General features: G+C 42.8%; 1 protein-coding gene across 6 annotated transcripts in view; it reads left to right on the forward strand.

The window, feature by feature from the left end:
* reep3b (receptor accessory protein 3b) overlaps positions 1-24,243 on the forward strand; it is a 45,135-nt gene that overhangs the window by 7,621 nt on the left and 13,271 nt on the right. For 2 of the 6 annotated variants that reach the window (XM_081600451.1, XM_081600452.1), the window contains exons 2-6: positions 9,428-9,500; positions 10,764-10,866; positions 20,076-20,152; positions 21,390-21,510; positions 21,642-21,755. In XM_081600451.1, coding sequence (XP_081456577.1) covers positions 9,487-9,500; positions 10,764-10,866; positions 20,076-20,152; positions 21,390-21,510; positions 21,642-21,755 — 429 coding nt within the window. In that variant the 5' untranslated portion in view covers positions 9,428-9,486. Of the gene's footprint in view, positions 1-9,427; positions 9,501-9,599; positions 10,211-10,763; positions 10,867-20,075; positions 20,153-21,389; positions 21,511-21,641; positions 21,756-24,243 lie in introns of those variants that run through there. The other 4 variants (XM_008438213.3, XM_017310957.2, XM_081600453.1 and 1 more) reach the window with 3 other exon arrangements.

The raw sequence follows: 24,243 nt of genomic DNA on the forward strand, positions 1-24,243 counted from the left end.
AAGCCTTTGAATTTCTCGAACCATTCGACCCATACAGACATGCTGCTAATTTTACTCACCTAGGCCTGTCGCGATAAACGATAAATCAATTAATTGCACGATAAATTAAACCTATCAACCTCATTTTAATTATCGGCTTTATCGTCTCTTCCTGCCTTTTTTCTTTCTATTGATGACACTGAATGAAAAAAGGCTCAGCTCCGGTGCTCTCCACTGACCGACCCTTCCTCATTTCCTTAGTGTAATGTTCAGCGCACACTACATGAGTTGTCGGCCGACTGTCGGTCCATTTTCAAAACCTGAGAGACACATTAGCCGACAGAAATCCTAGGTATAACTGTTCGATTGGGTTTGTCGTGCCGTTTGGTGTCCAGCCACAAGGGCACAAAATAATGGCTACAAGTCCAGTTAACTAATTTTAAAATTAGGCAATAATCAATGCTTTACTACAATCTAGCTGCAATGCATCTGACTAGAGTCAGCGTAAAGTCCTGACTGAATGAAAATCATTATAACCTATTTATGTCACGTTAACGAAGAGCAGCTGAAAAGTTACCGGGTTTATCAACTGCGGTAGCAATTTGGCTCCAACTCCTCTCCTCATCATTTCTATATTCTTTGCACGAAATGTTGAATAAACATTAATGTTGTTTTCACAAATCATCTCCGATGTCCGCTGGACTTCGTGTTGCGCCATGTCAGCTGTTTGGGATTCCCCTTGTTATGTCCATACATAAAGCACGGAGGAGAAACCGCACTTTCTGATTGGCTACCTGTCACATTTAGCGTTAAGCTCCCAGTCGGGGAAAACCACAGATTTAGATCGGAGCGGCCACGACGATCTACTGTAACACACTACAGGATGATCGGTTACAAAATCACCAGCGACAATCTTAGAACGGCCAACAAACTAAGATTTTCGTAAAGGGAAAATAGGGGCAAAAAATCGTGTAGTGTGAACTACTGCATTAGGTAGTAGGATGTGCTCATCTTTGCCGAAGTGGTCAAAAAGCTCCTTGGTGGCAGGTCCCCGGGGGTGGATGAGATCCGCTCGGAGTTCCTTAAAGCTCTGGATGTTGTAGGGTTGTGTTGGCTCACGCGACTCTGCAATATCGCATGGACATCGGGGGCAGTTCCCCTGAATTGGCAGACTAGGGTGGTGGTCCCCCTGTTTAAAAAGGGGGACCGGAGCGTGTGCTCCAATTACAGGGCAGTCACACTCTTAAGCCTCCCTGGTGAAGTCTATTCAGGGGTCCTGGAGAGGAGGGTCCGTCGGATAGTCGAACCTCGGATTCAGGAAGAGCAGTGTGGTTTTTGTCCTGGTCGTGGAACACTGGAATAGTTCTACACCCTCAGCAGGGTCCTGGAGGGTGCATGGGAGTTCGCCCAATCAGTCTACATGTGTTTTGTGGACTTGGAGAAGGCGTTCGACCTTGTCCCTCGGGGGGCCCTGTGGGGAGTTCTCCGGGAGTATGGTGCAGTACCGGGCCCTTTGATACGGGCTGTCAGGTCCCTGTATGACCGGTGTCAGAGTCTGGTCCGCATTGCCGGCAGTAAGTCGGGCTCGTTTCCGGTGAGAGTTGTACTTCGCCAAGGCTACCCTTTGTCACTGATTCTGTTCATTACCTTCATGGACAGAATTTCTAGGCACAGCCGAGGTGTTGAGGGGATCCGTTTTGGTGGCCTTAGGATCGCATCTCTGCCTTTTGCGGAAGATGTTGTCCTGTTGGCTTCATCAGATCGTGTTCTGCAGCTCTCACTGGAATGGTTCGCGGCCGAGTGTGAAGCGGCCGGGATGAGGCTCAGTGCCTCCAAATCCTAGGCCATGGTGTAGAGCCGGAAAAGGGTAGAGTGCCTTCTCCGGGTCAGGGGGGTCGTCCTGCCTCAAATGGATGAGTTTAAGTATCTGGGGATCTTGTTCACGAATGGGGGAAGAAGGGAGCGGGAGATCGACAGGCGGATTGGGGCAGCGTCTGCCGTGAAGCGGGCGCTGTACCGGTCCGTCGTGGTGAAAAGAGAGCTGAGTCAAAAAGCGAAGCTCCCGATTTACCGGTCGATCTATGTTCCCACCCTCATCTATGGTCATGAGCTTTGGGTCATGATCGACAGAACGAGATCCCGGATACAAGCGGCCGAAATGGGATTCCTCCGCAGGGTGGCTGGGCTCTCCCTTAGAGATAGGGTGAGAAGCTCGGTCATCCGTGAGGGACTCAGAGTAGAGCCGCTGCTCCTCCATGTCGAGAGGAGCCAGTTGAGGTGGCTCGGGCATCTGGTCAGGATGCCTCCTGGACGCCTCCCTGGTGAGGTGTTCCGGGTACGTCCCACCGGGAGGAGGCCTCGGGGAAGACCCAGGACACTGGAGGGACTATGTCTCTCGGCTGGCCTGGGAACGCCTTGGGATTCCCCTGGAGGAGCTGGAAGAAGTGGCTGGGGAGAGGGAAGTCTGGGCCTCCCTTCTGAAGTTGCTGCCCCCGCGACGCGGAAGAAAATGGATGGATGGATGATTTCAGTATAGATGATTTAAAAGGATTTAAATTGTTTAACATTTAAATTTAAGATATAAAGGAGCTGGCAAGTTTACTTTGCAAAAGTGCAAAGAGCAATCTTAATAGTCACATTGTTTTTTTTTACCATAGCTACAATCTGATTCTGTGAGTTTAATCTTTGAGTTTGAGTTTTATTTATTCACAAATACATCTCGACAAATTACAGTTATCACTGATTGCTTTTAAGCTCGGCTAATTAAACTAGACCGCATCTCCCAGATTCCATTCAGTCTGTATGAAACACTGTTGGTGGTGCTGATGTTCTCAGCAGGAAGGGGGGCCCTTATTCTGCTCAAGGCCTCATAGAACATTGGACATGAGGAGCTAAATCCACCGCACTGGCATCTCTCTGCTGGATGAGAGACAAATTTATGAGGCACTAGTAGAAATCAAGCCTTTCCATTTCGTGACTGAGATTTCAGTAAGCGCCACAGAGATGATTTGTTTTAGTTGCCCGGGTTTTATGGGACGTGTTTTTCTGATTTCCTCTCGGCTGCGTGTAGCTACTCTGCCTGAGTGGAGTAGAACAGAGGTAGAGAAGACATTTGATATGGCAAAGTTTGATGCATTGTCACGCTGCAAAAAATAACAACAAAAGCAAAAACCAGCAAGCTGGATGACTACGAGGTGAGCGCTACAATTCCTCCACAGGCTGAACCACTAACACACCGACTGAGTGGGGAACACATAAATAAACTTTAATCAAATTTCACTGCAAACATAGAGCCACACACTGGGCAGCATATGTGAGATGTATTTTGACGTGCTACAACCCACTTGCTTCAATTTTCTGTCGCAACACGCAAACTTTCCCATTCCACATCGCTTAGGATTTGTTGCTGCGCGTTTGCGCAGTGTGAAGGAAAGAGGAGACCAGCTGCACAGACAGGATGCGAAATGAGATGCAGGTGATCGGTTTGTGTGATCGGCAACAAGAGACCGTGATCGGCGATCACCAATCATACACTTTTTCACGGAAATCGGCCGATTATGATCGGTGGCCAATCGATCGGCACACCTCTAATAAATAGTTCTTTTTTTCACAAAGATATATCATTCTCACTCCATGGCACTCTCAATCCTTACCTGTGAAAGCATGACTGTAGGTTATATTTGTGGTTTACATTGAGCTTGCGCAAGCTGAGGAAGCGCTGTGGCTTTTACACTTGATGCCTACCTTGGTGCAGTATGCTCTGAAGAAAAATGATCCCCACAGGGAGTTAGTATAAATGCCAATACAGGTGCAGCTTCTCTTCCAAATCATCCAGTTTGAGTGAAAGATGGCGCCGACGGTCTGATTGGTGCCGGCTTTGTAACCTGTTCAATGCTTCAACTATAAACAAGAGGTGCACAAATTCATTAACAAGCCGATTTCATTAATTTTGGGAGATCAGTAATTGGCCAAAACTTGCATGTGAAGCCGATATTATCCCCTGATCTTATGTTAAAAGTCAACCACAGTCCAGAAAACAGCAATCAGTACACACCTACTAAAAACCAGTCTTTCAGGAATGATTGTGCTCTGCCGATGAAATGCTCAGTGCAGCAAAGACTCAGGTAGTGTTTAAACTATTGTTTTTCCCACTTTTAAATTTTTTTTTTTTTTATGAAAACAAGCAACTTTTAGACTGGCTGGGGGGCAACTAAAACCTGGCAGCCTGCCAGGCATAGAATACACTGGAGGAAAAGACTGTTGTGGGTCTCTGAGATTCTCTCCCTTGCCTTCACCACACTGTAAATTCACAGCACACTTCCATAACAATTCCATGACTAAACTCTATCCAGACATTCTTGGATGAAGTCAGGATGGAGCAACACGCTAGCACAGCACCACCACCAGACTGGAGGCCTGTGTAACCAGTGCTGCTTCTCCCTCTGGATGGCCACACCACAGTGGTTTGTGTGGACACAACATCATGAATACAAGTACAAGTACAGGCTGTTAATCACAGAGATAACTACCCCACGTCCAACATTCCATCCGAGTGACACTGATCGCATATTAAGTTACATTAGCTCATTAATATTCATAAGCACACCAGTTTGAATCTATATAGTCCAGTTAACGATTAATCACATTTTAAATGAGTTGACAGTTATCTTAATAATTGAATCATCATGAGTAATCCAACAAATTATTTCAGCCCTAATTTAAACATCAATTTGCTCACAAAGGAGAGAGCTTTGAAAGTACTTCTAGAATTGTTTAGCATATTTCTGAGATATTTCTTTACATTTCTGGACTGATTCAGAATGCCTCACTACCTTTGGACAAAAACTCACAGTGCCTTGAAATAAGAGTGTAGCACACAGCGAAGACAAGAGCCAGGGAGCTTTGGCAGTCTTTCAGTTTCTATAGCAACAACGGAAAAATAAACTGCTGTGGTTGTGCTCGCATGCTGCTGTGGAGACTTGGGTTTGAGGGAGTATACATGACTAAATATAGTGTGTCTGTGTATTTGGGAAGCTGCTGTTCTTATGGAAGCCTTCCAACTCCAGATTTTTGCCCATATTGTCAGATTAGGTATTGTTATAGCGAAGTATGTGTATGTAAATGCTCTGCTAAGGTTGACCTGTTCATTGGTTGGAAGGCTGAATTTCAATGAGAGCATTTTGGCCAGAAAAAGCTATTGCACTATTTCACCAGCACAATGAAAGAAGTTTTTATGTTATTTACAGACTTGTGGAAAAAAATAGGACAACTCATTAAACATTGCTGTCTTTATTAAAAATATTCCAATATCAAGATCTGTTCTTAATTGTTTTTATTTATCTCTTGAGTAAAAATTGGCATAATTGCTCTTTAAACATAACTGAGCTTTCTAGTTGAGTAAAAGTTCGAACCCCATAATTGCTGGTCTTACCCCGTTTGGTTGAGCTTCTTCTTGATGCCTACCAGTCTCTGACATCAGTCTGAAGTCAGCTTGTCTCTCTCCTCACTTTCAGATAGATATGAGATGTTTGATTAGTTAATTTACATTCAGCTTGTTTTAAATCATCCCACAGCATCACAATCAGATTAGGAGCTGAACTTTAATTTAATTTCATTACTTTCCTATTTTTAGGTCACTTTTTTATGGATGGTCTCACATTATAACCCAAACCCTCTGATACACACTACATATTGGACATATTATGAGCTGGCCAGGTCCTGCTGCAGCAAAGCATCTCCAAACCATGACATCCCCACCTCCATGCTTTACTGGAGGTGCTACATTTAATTTATACCAAACATATCCTCTGTTCTGGTGTCCAGATGATTACGTTTACACTCATCTGTCCAAAGACCATTATTCCAGAGGCCCTGGTCCTTGTCTGCGTTCTGGTGAATGTCAGGGTGACCTTAACGTTTGCCTTGGACATTCAAAGTTTCCTCCTTGCACACCACCCAGGAAGGTTCAACTTATTCAGCTTCTTTATGATTGGACAGACATGGACTTAGAAGTAATTTCCTGTAGGTCCAGTGAAAACATGTTTTATTTTTGGGGGTGGACATTTCAGACTTAAACATTCAGTTAAGTCTGAATCTTAACTGTGTTGCAACTGCAACTAAATGTCTACCTATAGTTTGACTGTGGTATGTCTCATTTGTTAAGTTTGGCTTGTTCCGTTTTTCAGTGGTTCAAATTTTTTCCACGTAGAGAAATCTCCACATGAATTAATGATTGTCACTACAAGCTACGAGGACATTTAGTCCGTTTTATTGGTCAGACGTGTTCAGGACAGGAAAACTAAATGGAGGAAGCAGATGCTGTGTTCTGAGCGGGAAGAAACATAAAAATTTGAATCCCATCATTATCATGTTTCTGGAGACTATTTCAGATAAAGTAATTGAGAGGCATACTGAATGACTTTGAGAAAACATTTTGAAAGATTCATGTAGCTATTTGCTTCAGGTTAAAAAGTTTCATTTTGTCATTGAAGGTCTGAGTATAGTTAAAATTGATATAAAAATCTAGTGTGGCCAAATATGTTCTAAAAATAATCACTGTTTCAGGGTGTTCTAAGTTTTTCACATGACTGGTTGTATTGTTGACAGAGAGAGTGGTCCTTATTGTGTCAGTGCCGTAGAATCAGTGAGTTCTTCAGTTCTTTTGATTGCCTTGAATCTTATCACTGATTAATCTTCCCCAATCTCTGTAATTTTAGGAGATCACCCGATACATGACAAAGTGATCTTATCCACCGATCTTATTTTCCTCACAAAGTTTTGAAAATCAGCCACTGTCCTCTTCTGCTCTACAGTGAAATTGCTGACTGACAGACTTGCCCACCAGGACACATCTGCATGTGCCAACTTAGCCACTTGATGCCAACTTAGCCACTTGATTGCCATAGTTAGTGACTTTTCAGACAAAAATATTGGTATTGGTCAATATAGGAATCGACAGGTCAGCCAGAAATCTACCAGAGTAGCCCTAGTTAATGCTGTAGCATTAACTAAGAAATGCTGCCGATTTCATGAAGTTTTTTTGCTAGGCTTAAGAAATCTTTGCATTAAGGGGTGAAATCCACATCTCTTTCACTGACTCACAGCAGGGCTGGATGTCACACTGTTAAACGCTGCTACAAGTCGCCCAAATAACTCCTGGAGGTGATCTGAGGAAATCTGGTCCGAAGCCTGAAGTTGGAGGGAAGATGTTGGTGGCTGCTCAGAACAGAACCATTAGCTTGCCTAGCAAGACACTGGCATGCGGTTGATATGGTTGAACCAAAATTCTGATCAGATTGGTAGCAACTTGGGTTCAAGTTGCTCAGAGACCGGGGGCGCGGTAAAGGGGTGAAAAGTGATGACGATTCTAGGGGCCCTGTCCAGCAGGGAGCCCTCCACAATTTATTTATATTTTGTTCATAGACATAAAATAAAAAAATTGGGGTCCTGTCAAATACAAAATTAATCATATTGTATTTTCAAAGATTGTTTTTAGCAGTAAAAATTGAATGTTGCCCCCCCCAGACCAAAAATCGCACATCCGTTTTTGCCCTGAACCCCCAATCTGCGTTAAATGGTTCGTTCCTGCTTGGAGCGCTTAACAGTGACGTATGCAGCTACAGTCAGTAGAAGATGCAGCTGAATACAGCGGCGACTGTGGCAGTTACTATGCTGCTAAGAAAAGTTATAAAATCAGGTTTTCAAAAACAAAATGGAGAGAGGGAGAGAGAGAAAAAGGCAAGAGTGTTAATTTATAACCCAGTTTTTTTCCCAAGAGAGTTGGGTAGACTGTGAGATTATCAACCATTTAGCATAATTAGCTGTTTGCCTCATTTTCACTAGCATTTAATTAATTAAGGAAAAAAAATTACCAACTCATATATTTAACTTGTTCCCTGTGCCTTTTACCACTTAATAGATGAGTGAGTGAGCAGAAGCTCTAACCCACGACCCTCCTGACATGTTCTCTCCTGAATGAAATTAAAGCTGCAGTATGTGACTTTTATATAATTTTTTTTTCCACATATTTTTTAAAAAACTGTCATGTTGTGACAGTATGGTATGAGAGGTAATCTGTGAAAAATATATTTCCTTTACTTTCTCCCAGTGCTAGAAACAACCAGTTAGAGGCAGGAGAGTTTTAGTGCTGTCAATCACAATCGCATGTAGTGCTGCTCATCCTTCCTCCTCCTCAATTTGTGCTGTGCTGCAGCTAGCTGTGCAGATTTAAGCTGTGAATGCTCAGTTTAGTTAGCATAGCTACCAATGATGACAGATAAACGGTTTCTTGTAAATTGTAAGTTGTTTCTCCCCCATTAGCACAGCAAGAAGGTTCTGGGTTTGATTCCTGGCCCCGGTCTTTCTGCATGGAGTTTGCATGTTCTCCCTGTGCATGCGTGGGTTTTCTCCGGGTACTCCGGTTTCCTGCCACAGTCCAAAAACATGACTGACTGTCAGGTTAATTGGCCTCAGAGACATTTCGGTAATCTAAAACTAATAGAAAAAATTTAGGAAACCTACTTGCATACTGGATGTGGCTGTCGGATGTTAAATTCATGAGCAATAAATATTGTTCTAATTATCAATATTGAATCAAAGAAAGCAAGGCAGATGCAAGCCTTTGAAATTGTGACACTTTTTATAGATCAAATAGACTCAAAAAATTGTAACAGCAGCTGTGCAGGGGGCCCAATCAAATTTTTTGTCAGGGGGCCCATGATTTCTGGCAGCGCCCCTGCCAGGGACACACAATTTTCCTCGTCAGCCATTGATTGGTTCATTAGCCAAGGGGGCAGGTATTGCGATGAATATTCTTCCAGCGACTGCTCATTCTCTTCTCTAGTCTGTTGCTGCTTTATGCCGAGACAGAGCTGGGTTTGTAATTCTTTGATGGATTCCACCACAGCTGCCCTATTGCCTGGTCCCATGGTGAGCTAAAGTTTGACCTCAGCTTCCTGAGGTAACGGGCAGGTGAGAAGCTCTGTGTTGTCAATTGTTATCAGCCACTCAAGAGATGAGTTAAGTTATTATATTTAGGGGTGCACTGATAAATTGGCTCTGATTTCCTTCATTTTTGGAGATTGCCATCGGCCAAAATCAAATTCGGCAGGTCAGACAGTTGATATATAAAACACATCTCCGTCTGACTCTGCAGTAACTCAGTGTTTCTTTATTACTGGAGGACCCTTCTCCTTTTAGATACATGCACAATGGTTAGGTCTGGCGTTTCTACTAATGGTGTCTGCTTGTTGGGCGCCGGGTCTAGCTCTGCACCACACTTCACCCTTATAAACACATTGGAATATGATATTAACATCCCAAGACAAAGAGCTGTGCTGCTGGGTTTTTTATTTCCAGATTGAAAGAATTTTTGATTAATATTTCATGTTTATTTGCCATTATTGACTGACCTCATTAAGTTTTTTCTTTTGTCTATTTTTTTTTCCAGACTCCTGTTTGGGACATTGTATCCTGCATATTACTCCTATAAAGCTGTCAAGACCAAAAATGTTAAGGAATATGTAAGTTCTCAAGCTTTACCTGCGAAGCAACATTTCTGACTGAATTGATGACGTATATTTATTTAGCATACTTATGGTTGGGGACAATATGAGCAGGAGGAATTTTATTTAAACTATTTTTTCAATGGGTTGAATTTGTTATCTCATGAATAAAATGCAAATGAGTTGGTAGTTCCACTTTACATGATTTGTTCTCAATAAGCCTCTTGGCTTGGTAGTTTGGCAAAATGGGAGGATGTGCAGCATCTATAAACCCGCTTCTCCACTAACTGGTTCTGTCCTAGTCTGCCATGGCCAAATTCATCTCCATTAATTCAAATTCAAAAATTCTTTATTGGCCCCAAAGGGGAAGTATATAAGAAATTAGCGGGTCATACGCAGCTCTTCTCTGCAGTACAAGGCACGGCGAGCCGTGTACTGTGCAGAAGCAATTTGATTTAAGAAATAAAGAAGCGGTTTGATTGACAGCTGACTGCATTTGTTGATTGGCTCATGATTTACGTCACTGCAAACTCCAAACAACATTTCTCATACAGTGTAGCAGTGGACCAGCGGACATGCCATCTGCTATCATAGAACTGTTCAGTGTGGATTGTGTGACTTTAATCTTGAGCAGCGCCAGGAACACATGCATTAAGCTCTGGCAGCGCTGCTAGCAGCTCATCTCTCTGAAGAATGGGCAGCATTGAAGATATTCTGGAGAGTAACTGGTGCGTGATCAGAGATTGTGATTGGCAATATTGTGATGTCTTTAGCTTTGTGTAGCTTGGCTTTGGCAGTAAAAAAGTAATCTGTGAGTAAGATGCATGTCGGTTTAAATGAAATGTCAGATTGCTCTGTTGGGAATTTGGATCGCCATACATTCACTGATCCAGCTTCTGATAGATTTGAAGCATTTTACCCATTTTAGATATAGGGCTCTAACAGTCTGGTTGTCTATATAGATTAGGCATTACGCAAATAACCCCCCTATCACCTCCATAACCAGGAGACTGGCGCTGTACTCCCATTTACAATATAGATTTACCTTCCCTGTCTTATGTAAGACAAGGTTTCAGTCGAGTTACTTTGCCTGTGGATTAATATGGCAAAGCCTCTTTTCCTACCAGAACAACACGAGGAGTGTTAAACTTTATCAGCCCAGGACTTGTTTAATTTTGTATGTTTCACATCTGATAGGTGTGTTCCCTGTAAAAGTGCTACTTGATACTTGGATTATCAGAGTCGCTGAAATAATTTGTTTTTTTTGATTGGACTATCCAGACCAGTGGTTCTTAACCTGGGTTTGATCGAACCCCAGGAGTTCGATGAGTCGGCCTCAGGGGTTTGGCGGAGCCTCTGCCGCGGAGGTAAAGACACTGTGGAGGTAAATTCGTGATGACGCGCCCCGCTTTGCCATCACTTGCTGCAGAGGATCACATTACATTTCTTAGCCAATCAGTGATGCGGAGGAGCACTGATTGAAGGAGGTCCACTCTCAACATGGATTTGAATTTGTGTCTTTAATTACTTCAGCAAAGCTCACCGTTTTTACCAAATTCTGTATCTTTTGGTGTACTTCTAAATCTGCTTCATAGTCGCATCTTTTCAGGGTTGGTTTTGCCTCTATTGCCGTGGGGGTGATAACACAACTAATATAATTACATTACTAAATCAGAATAGCGCAAAGTCTTTATTATTATTATTTTTTCATTATCTTAAGAATGTAGAGCTAATTAAATGTAAACAAGACCTTAAAGTGGTTCCAGTTTCTCTCAATGGCCAACCTGTTGAAACTGTGGCAAATTTTAAATACCTTGGGTCGTTCCTGGACAGTCAGCTCAACTTTGCTGAAAACACTGACTATATTTTGAAGAACTGTTCTCAGAGAGACTACCTTTTAAGAAGACTTAGTGATCATGGAGTGACCCGACATTAGTTGGGTCACCCCTATGTCTTGAATTTGGGGGGAAAACAATCATATTTTATTTATCACTACAGAAGGGTTCAGTGAATGCGCATATAAAACTGGTGGGTTCGGTACCTCAAAAAGGTTAAGAACCGCTGATCCAGACCCTTCACATTATGACTTACTGCACTTAAGTGAAATGGATGCTGGAAACTAAGAAAACTACTAAGAAACTACTAATACTTTGCTGTACAATATTTCAAAACTGGGATTCAAAAGCTCTTTTTTTCCCAATGTAATAAGACCCTCAGGAAACGAAGGATCACATTGCAGAAAAGACAACAATTATTAAAAGTGCAACAGTGCAAGGTAATGGTTTCAGTCGCTGGCCTATACTATAATAAGCAACAACAAGCACAACCTAAAAAATAGTATGTGTACAAAAACAACGAAAAGGAGAAAGATTAAGAGTGTAGCAGTTCAAGCTCCTGCAAGTGTGCATCACTTATGTACGTACATACTTATGTATATACTTCAACAATAATGTGAAATCTACCAATAATATTAATATTGTATGTGAGGCAGATCTAATTGTGACTTTGTAATATGATAAAGTTAGTAACAATGTAGGGCACATTTCCTGGAGACAGGCCAGTTTATAAAAGTGAAATTGATTATCATACTCACAGTTAGTAGTTCAGCAACTTAAAACACAATACTTCAGTGTTGAGATCTACTTGTCAAGAGTTGCATTTGAGGTTCAGTCTCATAACACATTTTGTATGTTCACTTTTTTATAGAATAATCCAAAGTGCTTGTAAAGCTCTGTGCATCTGAGAAGGCTGCCACGCTGGAGGTATAATCCATTGGTCAGCGGGGCTTTGTCTCTGCTGTCCTCAGAATGTTATCAGCGTCTCCATCATAATGCAGCGTGGCGATGAGCACACAGTCTTTCTCCGTCTACTGGTTTCTTGGGTGCAGTGGCCCGGCTTGAGCAGTTGACTTTCACATCCTGGGTTGTGGATCTTTGTCTTCTGGAATATGCTGCCTCATGGATATGGTGTTAGCCGTTAGCTTTGATACGCTGCCATCATACTTGAATGTACAATTTTTTTCCGCCATTTATTGAAAAACATCAGCTAAAATAGATTTCTTTAAAGTCCAAAATTATCAATACTATTTTGGTCACTTTTAATAAGAAGTTGTTGCTTTTAAGAGGAAAATGTTAACAAACCTGCTGGAGATCTGAAATATCTGTTTTACTCCATCTTGGCTCACTAGCTCTCCCGGTTTACATCTTTTGACTGCATCTAAATCTAAAAGGATGCACATTCAAAAGATAAAAGTACCAGAATGTAATTATGGCGAAATAATCAGCTAATTCAATGCTGCCCCATTACGTTTATCCCAGCATTGAATTTCTATTAGACAAAAATATATATCTGAATATTTTTGAGTCCATCAGAACCACCATAAATTCAATTAATGGACATGCCAATTTTGAAAAAACTCAAGTTTTTTGTAAAAAAATCTTTTGTGCTAAAATGAAGTATCGTAACACTTCTTTTTGCATCACACGAGTCACGTGATCAACAGTTGGATGTCACTACTGGTGAAGAAAACTATAGGAAGTAGTAGGAGGCTGATGGTTTGTTTTTATTTTTTTCTGACAATGGGCAGCTGGCTCCACAATATCACACAGTTCAGAGCAAGTTGTGTCATTCTATTGTGTTGAATCCATAGCTCTTCTGCAAAATGGCCGACTGCAATTTCCCCAAAACGTCACAAATGTAGGCTGCACAGTGGCGCAGTTGGTAGAGTTGTTGCCTTGCAGCAAGAAGGTTCTGGGTTCGATTCCCGGCCCCAGTCTTTCTGCATGGAGTTTGCATGTTCTCCCTGTGCATGCGTGGGTTTTCTCCGGGTACTCCGGTTTCCTCCCACAGTCCAAAAACATGACTGTCAGATTAATTGGCCTCTCCAAATTGCCCCTAGGTGTGAGTGAGTGTGTGTGTGTGTGCATGGTTGTTTGTCCTGTGTGTCTCTGTGTTGCCCTGCGACAGACTGGCGACCTGTCCTGGGTGTACCCCGCCTCTCACCCGGAACGTTAGCTGGAGATAGGCACCAGCAACCCTCCTGACCCCACTAAGGGACAAGGGTGTAAAGAAAATGGATGGATGGATGGACGTCACAAACGTAGCCTCTCCCAAGTGGGCGGGGCTTGTTGCTCTAATGCCTAAATAAAAAGCTGATGTATCCTCTGTTTGGCTGATAGAGACTGAGCTCCAGCACCGTGACTGAATTATGAATGTATCTCATGTTAATGTTTACATCAGTTGCTGCCTTGGTTATTAATTATTTATCGCATGAACAAACTTATTCATGTGTGATTTTAATTTAATTTCTTATTTAATGGAAGCATTGCTATTGTCAAAATGTGTTTTGTGATATCAGCAGAATAGTGACAAAGATTTGCGCACATTTGTAATGGAAATTCAGCTTGAGACAGGAGGAGTGTTTGTAAGTTCTGTTAGGTTAAAGCCCTGCTCATCTGTACTAATCTGACTGATGAAACTGAAGTTATCTGGTTTCCATCTTCTAACAGCACGAAAGCAAAGGGACTATTTCAGAGGTTTTGAAGACATTTGGCCTGCATTGTGTCCTCTCAGTTTTAAAACTAGTCAGATGTGAACGCAGGATGCCTTATATTGAATCCTATGTGAAAACTGCAGCACTCTTTTTGAAACAGGTCGTTCTACCTTATTCTGATGTTGCTTTAGAAGAAACGGGATGCTCTGAAAAATGCCGCAGGACAGGCTCTGTTTGAATCAGACTTTGATAGGAACATACATGTAGACATTGGTTTAAAAGCTGAGACTGGATTCTATGGAGAGATTGGTGATGCAACTTGGGTCTGTGAGAGTGAAATCCCTGTCGACTGAATTAGAAACACATTCCTAGCTCACCCACAGCAGATCTAAAACCCTAGGTAACATGAGTATCTCTCCTTTCTTCTTCATATTTTAGATTTTTGCATTTTCTGATTCTTCAAGGTCTCTGCACGCTCCACAAGAACAAAGACATTTGCTCTATCTACCAGGGCTGCTAGGAAAATGAAATGGTTCTATTTCTTGTAGGTTGTTCTTGACACGTCACCTGGTCTCATGTTGTAAAACCACTACTATGAGTTTGAGCAGAAATTTGAAGAAGGTGTATTATTTCCTAACGTATCCTCTAGTCTTATGAGAACTTCCCAGGACGCCTTATGTGTTCTTTGTATCACAAAAGTTATTTTTTGATTGAGAAGCTGACACTTCTCCACCATACAGCTCAACTGAATGAGCTCTATTATTAAGGTGAAACTTAAGGAGCTTGTCGAGTGTTCATATTTCAAAACAGAACCTTATGAAGTTCATTTCGTATCCCACTGTAGACTCTGATTGGCCCAATTTTTTTTTCCTGTTCTGGAATGCCCCTGCCATCTTTGTTTCTTTATCAACTGGCTCCACTTAAGGATGACCAGTGGCGCCCGCTTCTGGATGGCGGCCAAACGAAAACACTAAAGGAAGGACTAGCAGATGTTTTTATTCAGTTGAAACTAATTTTAGTCTAATAAATTATTAACCATAAGTAATTTTACTTATGGTTAAAATAAGTAAAATCACTTATTTTACTTAAGTAATTTTACTTACTTAAGTTAAGTAAAATTTTAGTTATTTAGTCAATAACTAAAATATATGGAAAGTGTAAAGCACATTACATAAGTCCATTATCACTGTAACTGTAATTATTCAACATTGATTAATATCAAAGCCTTTTGCTAATTTATTTCTTTAATCTTGTGTATATTGTTAAGTATATTTATTAACTTTATGTGGATGTGTTGAACTCTCTCCTAAGTGTGTTTGAGAAGTGTTAAAAGATGGATGGTTGCTTCATAAAACATTGATTTCTCCATCTCATAGAGCAGTGTTTTCCTTTGCTCTTTGTTCTAGATTCGCGTGCGTGCGTGCGTGCGTGCGTGAGTGCGTGAGAGAGAGACCAGGTTTTTATATCCTTGTGGGGATCTTTTTCTGTCTACAATATGTGGTTGTGGGAACCACTGTTTTGGGTTAGGTATCTGATGGTAAGGGTTAGGCTGTAGAAAATGAATGGAAGTCAATGTAAAGTTCCCACAAGACATGAAAACACAGCTGTGTGTGTGTACGCAGCAGACATCCAGTTCATCATGAGGTCACCTGTTGACTGGTGCAGATGTCATGCTGCCTCCAGCAGCGCTTTCTGCATGTTGAATTCAGTGTAATAGTATTAGTCTATCAGCGTATAGATTTCTGTTGTTTTCATTCCACTGAGATTAGTGGTTAGTCAGCCAACAAAGATATGCTGATGTTAAAACTCTTCAACAGTCTAATAACTAGCAGAGGTGACATTATAATTAATTTCTACCTTGAGTACCAACAGCTAATTTAATACAGAAGAGATAAACTTGGTAGATTTGAGTACAGAGACAAGCAGGTAAAGGGTTAATGAGTAGTTGTGATGTGGAAAATGGGACTACTGTGAAGGCAGCAGTAAATATTGATATTTTAAAGTTTTATTCAACAAATGTTGTCTCAAGGTAGTTTAGAAATAAGTCACTGCAATTCAACCACACATACATTCCAATTGATGCTAGTTATCAAATGGAGCATTGAGCTCAGTTTATTATTAAAATTATTGTAAAAGGTTTTGTGTCTTGGGAAACCCAGCAGATTGCATTGAGTCATTCACTCCTCCTGGACCAGTACATGGCACATAAATAATTGTATCGTTGACTTTGCAGCAATACTAAGCATGAATGTAGCGACAGTGGAGAGGAAAAACTCCCCTTTAACAGGAAGAAACCTCTCTGGTACAGGCGGCCATCTGCTGCATCAATTAGGGATTTGACTACATGACTTGCAAACAATCTGAATGTATTCAACATTGGAATCAAACTTTCATAAATGGTGTGGTTGGTGGTGGTGAGGACGCAGGTAGACCCAGGTAATGGTGAAGATGATGAAATTTAACGGTAGATGTTGAGGTACAGAACAACGGGGAGCACAAGGAACACCGGGAAACAGACTGGTACACACGACGAGGATACAACGAAGAACACAGACAACAGGTGAGACTAAATACACATGGGGTAATCAAGGGAACGAGACACACCTGGGCGACAATCAACGGGGAAGACGCAGAGACAGTACTCACAGGGAACAGGATAACACAGAAACACGGATCATGACAGTACCCCCTCCTCAAGGGGCGGCTACCAGACGCCCAACGGAAAAGTCCAAAAACAAAACAATCCAACAGGGTGGGCGGAGGGGCGAAAGCAGGAGGGCTAGAGTCCAGAAAACAGAACTAAATCCAAACAGGAACTCAACACAAGAAAACGGTGCGGGGACTGCCCACGGCACAGGAGGTGAAGCTCACGTGGGCGGTACGGTGGATGGTGACGTCGGAGGCGGAGCAGAGGCCGCGGTGGGCGGCGACGCAGGAGGCAGAGCTTGAGCTGCGGTGGGCCGGGCGGAGCGCTGGCTGCTGCAGGCTCTGGAGGGCCGGGCGGAGCGCCGGCTGCTGCAGGCTCTGGAGGGCCGGGCGGAGCGCCGGCTGCTGCAGACACTTGGAGCTCGGGTGGAGCGCCGGCTGCTGCAGACACTGGGAGCTCGGACGGAGCAGATTCTGGAGACGCCACACCAGCGGCAGGTTCTGGCGGGCCGGCTGAAGTCTCGGGAGGAGCACTAGGAGTCTCGGGAGGAGCACTAGGGAACTGCACACCGGCAGCGGACTCGGGGAGCTGTACACCGGCAGCGGACTTGGGTAGCTGCACACCGACAGCGGACTCGGGGTCGTCGGCTAACTCGGGGGTGGAGCCAAGAGAAACTCGGGGAACCAAGGTGCCTGCTCATCAGCAGCGGGCAAGGGGAACTCTGGGGGTGGAGACAGACGCCGCCTCGGCACGGAGACTGTAGGCGGCGGGGACTGACGCTGCCTTGGTGCGGGGACTGGAGGCAGCTGAAGACTTTGCCCAGGGGCCGGGACCTCCGGCGGCTCAGGGCTGCGGTGACGTCGGTGCCCAGGGATCGGGATTTCCGGCGGCTCAGGGCGGTGGCGGCGTCTGTGCCCAAGGTCCGGGACCTGCGGTGGCAGCATTGGTGCCCAGAGGCCGGGACCTCCGGCAGCTCAGGGCTGCGGTGATGTCGGTGCCCAGGGGCCGGGACCTCCGGCAGCTCAGGGCTGCGGTGATGTCGGTGCCCAGGGGCCGGGACTTCCGGCGACTCAGGGCGGTGGTGACGTCTTAGCCCAGGAGCCGGGACCTCCCGCGGCTCAGGGCGGTGGCGGCGTCGGTGCCCAGGGGTCAGGACCTGCGGTGGCGGCATCGGTGCCCAGGGGCCGGGATCTCCGGCGACTCAGGGCGGCATTGACGGCGTGGCCCAGGGGCCGGGATCTCCGGCGGCTCAGGGCGGCAGTAACGGCGTGGTCCACATCCGGGAGGGCAAAGTACCAGCCGCGATCCCAGCCAAGGGTTCGGGCTGGCAGGAACTGCTCCGATCGACTCCCTCTTTGACCTCCGCCGCGGCCTCCGTCTCCTGGGCGAGTCTATGTCGCTAAACGTGACGGGTAGCCAATCAGAAATCGCGGATTCTCCTCTTCTTTCTGAGGGAAATTATGAGAGGAATCCCAAACAGCTGACACGGTGCATCACGAAGTCCAGCAGACATTGGAGATGATATGTGGAAACATTAATTATTATTTAACATTTCGTGCAAAGAATATAGAAATGGCAAGGGGAGGATTTGGAGCCAAATTGTTACCGCAGTTGATAAACCCGGTAAGTTTTCAGCTGTTCTTCGTTAACGTGACATCAATAGATTATAAGGATTTTCATTCAGTCAGGACTTTATGCTGAATCTAGCCACATGCATCACAGGTAGATTCTAGTAAAGCATAGATTAATGCCTGATTTTAAAATTAGTTAACTGGACTTGTAGCCATTATTTTGTGCCCATGTGGCTGGACACCACACGGCACGACAAACCGTTGTACCTAGGATTTCTGTCGGCTAATGTGCCTCTCAGATTTTGAAAATGGGCCGACAACTCGTGTAATGTGCTGTAATGGTGCGCTGCACATTAGACTAAGGAAATTAGTTGGGGAAGGTCAGTGGAGAGCGCTGGAGCTGAGCCTATTCTCATTCAGTGTCATCAACAGAAAGAAAAATGGCCGGAAGAGACGATGAAGACGATAATTAAAATGAGTCCGATAGGTTTAATTTATCGTCCGATTAATTGATTTATCGTTTATCGCGACAGGACTATTTGAAAGGTTTTTCCAGCTTAGTAAAACCCTGTACTGAGGGTTTGGGGTGAAGATTCTATGCTTGAGATTTTTAGAAACTACAGGGGAAGGAAAAAGGGTAAGGATGTTTTGGTAAGTAAAGATATGCCAGCGGGGGTTTAAACTTAACCCTGTTAAGTTTAAATTATTCTCTGATAAATATTTAGGCAATGTGACAAAACATTCTTGTAAACCTCATGCTGGACAAGTATCAGGGGCGCTCTATTTAGTTAGTTGAGGTTTTAGTTTTAGTGAATTCAAGATTGTTTAAAGAAGGCATGAAACACAAGGCACTTCTGATACAGAAATCCAGAACAACATGTGTGTAATCTGGCAGCCACTGAAGGACACCTCAAACATGATGGAGCTATTGGTTTCCAGGCCCCCATGGAGCTGTATTGTTTTTAATTATGTGACGCTGGTTGAGAACAGACCGCAGCACCAACGCTGCTCCATCTCTGAAGCTCTTTTAGTAGAAAACCCCCTGGATGCTGGAGTGTTCTCTGGTGCACTTGCTTTCTCTGCCCAAGCACACACACACTCTGTACACACTCTCATCTCTCCAGCAGAGAGAGATGAGAGCACATGCACCGACATTTTCTCAGGTCCTGTCAGTGTGTGTTCAGTCATGCAGCAGCAGAGTCTGGCTTCTACTGCAGCTGGCCATGTGACTGTCTGGATGCCACAGCCTGCTGCTGCCTTTCATATGGAAATGCAGCCAGGAGAGCCTGGGAAGCCCTTTTGGAGGAATGGGAAAGTGACAGATTAGGAAAGACAGCAAAAAGCAGAAAGACGGCGAGCTCATCTTGTTTGCCCTTTACTGCTGCTGCTGCTGCTGTGATTATCACATTATGATGTCACTTTATTTTATGTTTTTGATGGTAAGCCATATATGGATTTGATTTTTATGTAGAACAAAAGCCAGGTCAGTTTGGTAAACCAATAGATGGCTAATATATAAATGGGCCCCGGGTCACTTTGAACCAGAAAAATTGGATCAAACCAGGATGGATCAAACAAAGAGAAAAGAAAAGAATCTGATTAAAAGCTTGTTTTAATATTTGGGCTTCTGGTCCTTGTTTTCATTTTAGTCATTTATTTTACTCACAAATGTTAGTCAAAATAACGTGTCATGGTAGTAATAATATCAAGGTAAATAATTCTGGTTTGAAAAGCACACATTTAGTAGGCAGTTGTTATTAAGATGCATGGCTCTCCATAACATGTCTACCAGGCTGTAGCAATGGTGATGTTCTGCAGTGTTTAACACCAATCCAGCTCAGCTGTGTGTAGATTAACCGTAATAACTCTGTGTGTGTGTTCAGGTGCGCTGGATGATGTACTGGATTGTATTTGCCTTGTATACAGTCGTGGAGACGATCACTGACCTGACTGTAGCTTGGTGAGTAACCTGAATGAAGCACATTGCTAACCTCAGCACACACGCGCGTGCGCACGCACGCACACACACACTTACATACATATATACATACACACACACACACAAACACATTGGAACGTAGTGAAGCATTCCTGGATGTTAGCATGTTGTACACCTCCTGCAGCTAAAAGCACTAACCTCAGTTTGTTCCAGCCAACACTGGCTTCTAGTTTTCTGGTCTGACATTCTTATCAGAATTTTGACCATTAAAGTATTTTTTTCAACAGACTGTAACACAAAGAGCCCAGTTATTATTAATGACCTAAGACATATGCTGCAGGTTTTCAGTATTTAACCAGCCCACTGGTCAGAGCCATCCCAGGGAAAATGACTGATACTGAGTTGTTGATAACCACTTAGATTTTTTAATCTACTCTCAGTACACTATTCTCAGAACTCAATAGACTAACTCTTTTGACATTTGGAGCAATGCCCTGTTGATAAAAACAAAAAACACAAAATTAACAAAATAGCTTTTTTTCTAGCAAAGGTAGGGCAGATTTTTGGATAAGATTGATTTCACATAAGTATCGGCCAATCGGCGATTTCCCAAAATGAAGGAATTTGTGGTCAATTTATTTGTCCATTGGTGATTCCTTGGCTTATAAATGCTGTCAAACTGAATCTCCACTTTTCTTCACCTAATGACGAGACCTGAGGGAAGTTGGCCCGCTACCTTCTTCAAATTGAACAAAATCAGTGTCAGATGTTTGTACAGCAAACATTTTCATTTGTGGCACTATCATTTTAAAAATATTAATAAATGTTTCTAGAGCTCATCAAAGGTCAACCAGCCAGTAAACATTTACCAAAATAAAATTAAACATGGCGTCAATCACAGTTGATTGACGCCAGATTTGCTTGATTTTGTAAATGTGGACTGACCTCCGTTGACTTCTGGAAACATTTATTCATTTAATCTTTAATTTTTGCTGCACAAATGCAGCACAAAAGTTTGACACCAATTTCATTTAATTTGAAGAAAGTAGTGGGCTAACTCCACTCAGATGATGATGATAATAATAATAATAATAATTAATAATACATTTAATTTGTAGGTGCCCTTCTTGACATAGTTACACATAGTGTAACATAATGTTTAACTTGATGGAAGTGGTCATGTTGACTGCATGTCTGAGGTGGAAAAGCAACTCAGTACTGAGTCCCATGTGAGCCAGCAGCTTCTCTGTCTGTCCAGGTTCCCTCTGTACTATGAGCTGAAGATAGCCTTTGTGATCTGGCTGCTGTCGCCTTACACCAGAGGAGCAAGTCTCATTTACAGGAAGTGTCTGCACCCCCTGCTGTCCTCCAGAGAGAGAGTATGACCATCCATCTTTCTCTGTCTGCCTCTGAGTACACGTTTAACTTCTGTTGAGAATATTCTGCTTCTCCTGCTTTTCACCTGATTAAACTGTCCCCAGTAAGAGTGTTATTGATTGTATCCGTCTAGGAAATAGATGAATATATCGTGCAGGCCAAAGAGAGAAGCTATGAGACCATGGTGAACTTTGGCAAGCAGGGACTAAGTATTGCAGCTACCGCTGCTGTCTCTGCTGCTGTCAAGGTGAGTGAAAGAACATTTTCCATTTTGAATGTATTTCTTCTAAATGAAAAGAAGTCATGTGTTAATGTGAATGGGTCTGTTATTCCAATGGTGTGCTTCTTTGTAGCTACACTTCCCAGCTGAGTTCAGACTACTATGTCTGGGATAACTGGGTCTGGACATGGGAACCAGTTCCAGTCATAAATCTGCCCAGTTATTCTGTCTGTTTTTAAACTTGTAATGTGTTGTGTTTGGGTACACTGTGAGGATAACATCTAACTGTTAGTGGCCAGGTATCTCCAGGCTTGATCTGAAACTTGAAGTGTAATGAACCACCTGTGACAGTGTTGCCCCGCCTACAGGACACTGATGAAAAATATCTCCCATCAGCCCCTCCTGCTTAGTCTTTTCTGCCAATAGACCGACCACCTTGGTTCAGGACCAACATAATGGCAGTATATAACTTAGTCAAGGTTGGACTGAATTATTATACAATGATGGCAGATGCTTTGAAACTCTGCTGTTGTTTATGAAGTCACTCTTTAAAATAAAAATGTTTATTATTGCTTTCTCCGAAAATATTGTTCATACTTCATGTTCCCCTGAACAACATTTTATCATATTTGCTCCCATCTCATGAACACAGTGGATCCTTCAGCTCTGTTTATTATATTATACTGATTCAAAACCTGCATTTTAACAGGGATGCAAACTCTTCTAGATGTATTGTAGTTGTGAAAATCCACTTTGGCAGAGTAGGTTCTGATGTTCTAACGTAGTGGATGCCACCGGGTTCTGACTGCGCCAGAAGCAGTTCCGTCAGTTCCATCGGAGACATTTTCTTCAGAAAAGAATGAAGCAAAGGGAACATTTGATCAATGTTTCTAAACTTGAACTAGCCTTCACTGTTTCCTTTGACCCTAACATGACTTGTGTTTTTCTTCCTTTGCACTGACATCCTTCAAAGTGTGTGCACCTCAGCATGCTCCTCTGAGAGGTAAAGAGCAAATAGCATGATTACTTCATACAGTGCTACCCATCACCAGCCTCTCAGCATACAGCCATGGGTAAAAGAAAATACACCCTCTTTGGACTTTAGGCTTTATTATATTAGGACATCATAGCAATGATCTGGTCCACCAGGGTCTATGAAAAAACACATTGGCAATTTTTTGGTTTAGTAACTAAAGTGGAAAAATGTTTGGTAAGAAAAGTAAGTACACCCTACAACTGAACTGATTTGAATGAGAGTGAGTGAGAACCTAAATCTGAATGAACTCTGTTGTTTGTTGTTGTGCTCCTCCCATAAGTAGAACTAAATCAGATACATATCTGACTATTTCCAAAATAGTATTCTGAACCATAGGGCTGGCATATCAATCTAAATATTGATTCTATCAATACCAAAGCGAATATTGGTTTTGGATAGAAGCTAGCTTTATGAGATAGATACTTTTATGTGCTGTTTCTCTTTGCCAATTAATCATATTTGCTCATAGAGGAATTAAAATGTTAATTATGAAGAACTTACATTTTTAATTTTAGAGCAAAACTTTATACCTTTGTGATGTTTGCAAATATGAATATGGTTTAATATAATAATGCTTTTGTGTGAATTATCCATACATCCATTTTCTGACATCCTTGTCCCTATCGTGGTCAGGAGGGGCTCTGGTGCCTATCTCCAGCGAGACGTATTGTGTGAACTATTGAAGGAAAAATAATATTATTTAGTTTGCATGCAGATTAAAATTAAATAATTGGATAAACAATTGTCTGTTGTAGAAGGTAAAAAGAGAATAATTTTATTTATTTTCTGCTACATCATGGTATATTGTAGTTGGTTAGTAAAAAACACTTTAATTTTCCTAAAATCTTTGCCCTGCATTTTATCATAATCAACTAACTGAAGTCAAATCCATCAAGTTATTCCATGATGATCGCATTTTGAGAAGAAAGTATGGGTATTGGAATTGGCATGGGTCATACTGGCCCTGTAGTTACTTTGGCTTCGAATTGGTTCCCAGTATAATTGATTGGGTGGGGGTGACAGGGTAGACTGAGTGAATTCTGATGTAAATAATGTCTGAAAGTTCTAATTCTGAAAATGATGAAACATGTATGGAGTGCACCACTCCTGGTCCGACTCCACATCCAAACAGACTTCTCTCCAGAAGTCAATGTTCCGCTAAAGGCTGCTGCTACAAGTTGTGCTTCGTTTTATTAGCTTCCTTCATCTGGTTCTGATCCTGTGACGATGCTGTAGGCTTTCAAGAACTTTAAATTCCCTCCATAGAGGCAGCGTCCATTACTACCTCTGTGAAGAGCGTTGCTGTGTGACGTCAGCGTTCTTCTGCTCATACGGGTCGCTTTGGGGACACAAACCGTTCACAGAGGTCTGATTTTGGACACGTCAGTCAGTAGAATGAACAACCACATACAAAAAAATCCGATTCAGAATTAAACATCAAGACCTGTTGTGGGATCGTAGCTGAGGACCCATTGCACT

This window comes from Poecilia reticulata, chromosome 19 (assembly GCF_904066995.2).
Source record: "Poecilia reticulata chromosome 19, P_reticulata-male-v2, whole genome shotgun sequence".
Classification (NCBI taxonomy): Eukaryota; Metazoa; Chordata; class Actinopteri; order Cyprinodontiformes; family Poeciliidae; genus Poecilia; species Poecilia reticulata.